At 43.7% G+C, this 5,000-nt stretch overlaps 1 protein-coding gene across 1 annotated transcript in view; it reads right to left on the bottom strand.

Moving 5' to 3' along the window:
- Window positions 1-5,000, bottom strand: part of eipr1 (EARP complex and GARP complex interacting protein 1) — an 83,850-nt gene that overhangs the window by 2,496 nt on the left and 76,354 nt on the right. The window contains 1 exon segment of the mRNA XM_083791823.1: window positions 2,964-3,134. Coding sequence (XP_083647949.1) covers window positions 2,964-3,134 — 171 coding nt within the window.

The raw sequence follows: 5,000 nt of genomic DNA on the forward strand, positions 1-5,000 counted from the left end.
AAAAATAACAGAAAGTAAAAGGACAGTACCCGTCCCCCTTCCCCCCCGTCGGTTGTATCCCACGAAGAAGAAGACAAGAGGGGAGTGTAAAAAAGGAAAAAAAAGCCTGATGCTGGGAAAACGAGTCATGCGATTAATTATGAAGTTCCCTGTGCGTAAGGAGAGAGGGTTTGGTGGATGACAGGAAACACACCACCGCAAGACAGAGAAAAGCTAGACGTTGCTGCCCCGGTCCCCATGTACTGTATGTACAGTATGCATGGGGGGGAGGGGAAACAGCTTTTACCGCTTCATCCAGCTTATACACGTTTTGGACACGTTATATAGGTTTACACCCGACAAGAGTATATCTATGGGACAAACAATGAAAAAAAGTCACAAACGTGTGTAGTGAGGGGCGCTCTAATCATCGTACATGATCGCACATCATCATCATAAAGAATGGTGGTCCCTGGCCCCGGGCGGTTAGCTCAACCGTCTGGCCACCTGGGCTGCCAAGCCAGCCGGACGGCGTGCTGCGGGTTCGACTCCCGAGTCACTCACCCATCTCTCTCCACCTTTCCTTTCTGTATACTGTTCCCTATCAATAAAGGCATACAAAGCCCCGAAACTATTTGCTCAGACATTATATGATGTAAATTCTCCATGGCAAACATTTGATGTTTCTGTTCAACACAAACATTAAACACTATAGCTGTTTATAGGAGGGGCTAGCGCCCCTCAAAATATAATACTAGCTTAATTGTGTAATACAGTCACGCTTCAAAATTAACGAACGCTCATAATAGTCGGTTTCTCGCAGCTTTCCGACAGATCTTTATCGAAAATTTTATTTTAAGATGAGGCTATAATAAAGAATTCAAGTTGTGAAATATGAGAAGTAACTGGCTAATGAGACACGTTCAAGTATCACTCTATTATACTGTATTACAGACTGTAGTACACCAGCAGTAGAAGTGCGGCCAGACTGGCCTGAATTATGAAACTAACACAAGCTGCAACAAAGCCGCAGAAACAACCACTAGTAGAATGGGTGTTTTCTAGTTTGATTTGTAGCCACTGCTTCCATTCTTGGCTAGACATGGCTTGGAAATTATACTCTGAATCTCAAACGGCACTCCCTGGTGAAATAAAGGCTGTCTAAAACAATAATTATGTTTTGAAATTCGGGTTAACTATCCCTTTAATCTTGTAAGACTCACCAGTAATGCAGGCAGACAGCCATCACACACGTCCTGTGATCATTACATGTGTAAGTCCTTTTAACAGGATGCCCTGTGAGTTACATCACTTCACAATGAACCAACATGAAAATATTAATTATAAATTGTTGTGTAGGCTATTTATTTTCATCTTATTTATAGTGAGTCATTTCACTGGATTTAAATTATTGAATGCAATACAATTTCAATCATAAATAATAATAATACAGGACATCTTTTTTGTCAGCTCACTCTCTTTAAATGTAAATGTTTGTCGTCTCTCTCTGTTGGGAGGAAACCTCATACAGCATGTCCAAAACTGTTACTTTTCAGCACTCAAATTCAAAAGTAGTAAAAGCAGCAAGCTCGAAATGATTTGCTACTTTTGATGATTTTGTGTAATGCTTTAGTATGATTAAGCAGGGCGTTAATTTAAAGGTCCTAACATGAAATACAATTTTGAACAATCAGGCTTTCTCAGTACAGTGGTCTCACAACAGGCCGATTGATTTGGTGCTACTCTTTCTTTTCCCTCTTACATTTTTATCCCACGATTTTGCAACCCGTTTTTTCACCCAGTGTCAATTGTAATCCTGGGCGCCACACTACCTCTGCCAGCCTGGGGGGGGGGGGGGGGGCAGCAGACTGACCTCATGCTTCCATCTATGCATGAGGATTTAGGAACACTTATTCCGACCAGTACCTTTCCCCTCCATCAGGCGCCTCGGCTGGCCAGGGGGAGGTAGTTTAGAGATCAGGATTACTGCGCACACACATATATATATATATATATATATATATATATATATATATATATATATATATATATATATATAAACGAGGTAAGGGTTCTGTGTGGAAGGAGAGTCTAGATGACTCCAGAGTGCATAAACAGAAGATAGGGTCAACAATAATGGAGGAAAGGGTCAAGTTGAGAGCCGGTAGTTATGACTATAGGAGCCGATAATCGTGGATGATGAGAGTTCTGTCATGGAGTACGAGAGCTGCCAGCTCAGGATGAGCTGGACGGGAGAGGAGAGGAGCGGAGAGGAGGCCACTAATGGACAGACCGATGATGACAGGCGAAGATTGAAAAGGCAGTTGAATGGCCAATATCCATTATGAATTGCTTAATGCAACGTTAACACAGGCTACAGTATTACTGTTGGACAGAGAGCTCCATGAAATAATATGTTGACGGACACATTGCTCTCTTTTTATGTTTCATCTCGGCGCGTAACCATGGCGATTAGGTGAAGTGGAGGCAAGGCAAGTCTACTTTAATTGCTGAGTGTATGTTATGGCTCTGTAGAAGGCTATAGCCAACTAGTAGGATCCGTCTGTCTGTCTGTCTGTCTCTCAAAACCGCTTGACTGATCAGTGCCACATTTCTTGGCCAATCGGCTCCGTGCATAATGTGGTCCCGGGTTTGGAGAATGTGGCATAGCCTGCCGATTTATTGTTCCGGTTCACTCATTTATGTTTTACATTTAAATATGGAGTCACCCGTCATCATAGACTAGCTGGCCTTACCGTTTCCGTCTTATTTTGAGGTAGTATTGTCTACGTAGCCATTGGATAATCTCCCCCCCCCCAACCCTTTCTCCCCTCATTTCCCCCCTGCTATTCAGACCTTTATTTCTATTCTTCATTCATCGCAATCGAAGCAGAAATGTGAAATAGTGGCGATATTAATGGGAGGGTCCTGCAGCCCTTGTATAAAGAGATGTCCAGGAGGACGGCGTCTGTCTGTCCACCTACTTGTCCTCCTGGTGGTTGTTGTCCTCCCCGTCGCTGTTGTCCTCGTCGTCCACCATGTGTCCGAAGGGCTCCGAGGAGATGGACACCATGTTGGACAGGATGAGGCGGCTGTCGCTGCTGGCCGTCAGCACCAGCTGGTCGTGGCTGTGGTTGTAGCGGACACTCCACACCCTGCAGAGGAGGAGGAGGAGGAGGAGGAGACCACCACGGAGCACTGGTCAGTGGATCGCTTTCATTCATTTAGACCTGGACATTTTCTACGTCTTCTGAATCATGACATCATGTTATCTGAAAAGCATTCTTTTTCTTTAGAAACAAGGCCAACTAATTATAATAAGCAGACATGGCAACACTGCTGGAGGAATGAAGGGAAAACAGCGCCCCCTACAGTCACAGATCACTGCTGAAATCTTTGAAGGGGGAAGTTTCAAATGGTCATATCTTCTTCATTTCCCCCCCAATTTCAATGAGCAATACATCATATGAAAGGTTACAGTGTGCAGTTTCATAACATGTAAAGAACTGAAAAATGACCATGGCCCCCTTGTATATCAAACTACTGTCCCCGGTCACATATGGTTCTCAGTGGTTCTCAAACTTTTTTACGCCAAGGTCCCCCGGAATTATCCGTAGGCTAATCGGCCGCCGACCCCAATCTAAAAATGTTTTGTTCCAGGGACCCCCCCAGAAGCAAATAGTTTTCTAAATCATGACAATTTTCGGAAAGATTTGAGGCACATTTTAACGATTTTTCAATAGCTAAAGCATAACGTAATGCTAACACCAAAAGGGGTTCCCACCCAAAATGGGTTAAATACGTTCACTGTGAAAGAATTCAAAGATTTGTACACAATTATGGTTAAGATATTATTGTTATCATTTTGATTTGCCCTGGGCTGCGGGGGAGAGCCGGATCAGCCCCAATAGGGTTGATATGGCAGCCGACCAATCAACATAACCTAAAGTGTCACGGTGCACTTGAGGGACCTTGTTTGCAGAAGGAACGAAAGGAAGCGTTGTGTCCAGCACAAAATGGTTGCTGCTGGACACAGTGTGGTGGAATGTATTTATTTGGGCACAAAAGGAAGCCAAACACAGCGGCGACCTTGGACAGTTCACAGGACTGCTCCCAGCAGCACTTTAATGCCAACAAGGGTTTTTAAGTGGTTGACAACAGAGTACAAAGGTTTCAGCCCGTGGCCATCATCAATGTATTCATAATCTCTTGAGCCCCAGCTAACCTTTTCATGTATTTCAACATCCTTGAGGGGTTTCTAGGGGGTCCCCACTGTAGCAAAAGTAGTTAATGTACAGTAGCATTTTATCACTTTATCCATTCATTATAATGTTGGCTGTTAACACTTCTACTGCATGACCCATTTTACACGCCATTTAATCCATGTTTTGATGCTGCTTAAAAAACGCAGAACTACAAGCTCACAGTGCGACACGGTGTGCCACGCTGCGAGCTTGTACATTTGCCATTCATGAAAATTACTATATCGAAAATGTATTTTTGTCGTTGATCTCATGGTTTAGTTTGGTGTGGTTGGTTGCTTTCATTTGAGGCATTTTTACTGCCTCATTTTATTCCTCATCTTATTGACATTTCCTTTAGCATATTGTGTACATAATATATATTATTATAATTATTATTGTTTGGGGGGGTTTTTTGTCAAGAAAAGTATACGGTGTCTATCACAACTGTTCCTATAGCCTTGAAGGTCCAGCCCAGACCCGACGCCAATGCCAGAGCTAACCACTCCATCACCATGTCTGTCCTGTCCTCTTAACCGCTACATTACCATGTCTGTCCTGTCCTCTTAACCGCTACATTACCATGTCTGTTCTGTCCTCTTAACTGCTACATTACCATGTCTCTCCTGTCCTCCTAAAAGGCCTATTCATAGTCTGGATTTTCGGTGGTGAGGTGACCACCGCTCCGGTGGTGAGCTGACCACCGGAGCTGAAATAACGTTGAGCGGTGGTGAGTAAAAACAGAGAGAAGGGCTGGAGCGGTGGCGGTGGTTTGCTCTT

This window comes from Protomyctophum parallelum (genome assembly GCF_964188405.1).
Source record: "Protomyctophum parallelum genome assembly, chromosome: 20".
NCBI lineage: Eukaryota > Metazoa > Chordata > Actinopteri > Myctophiformes > Myctophidae > Protomyctophum > Protomyctophum parallelum.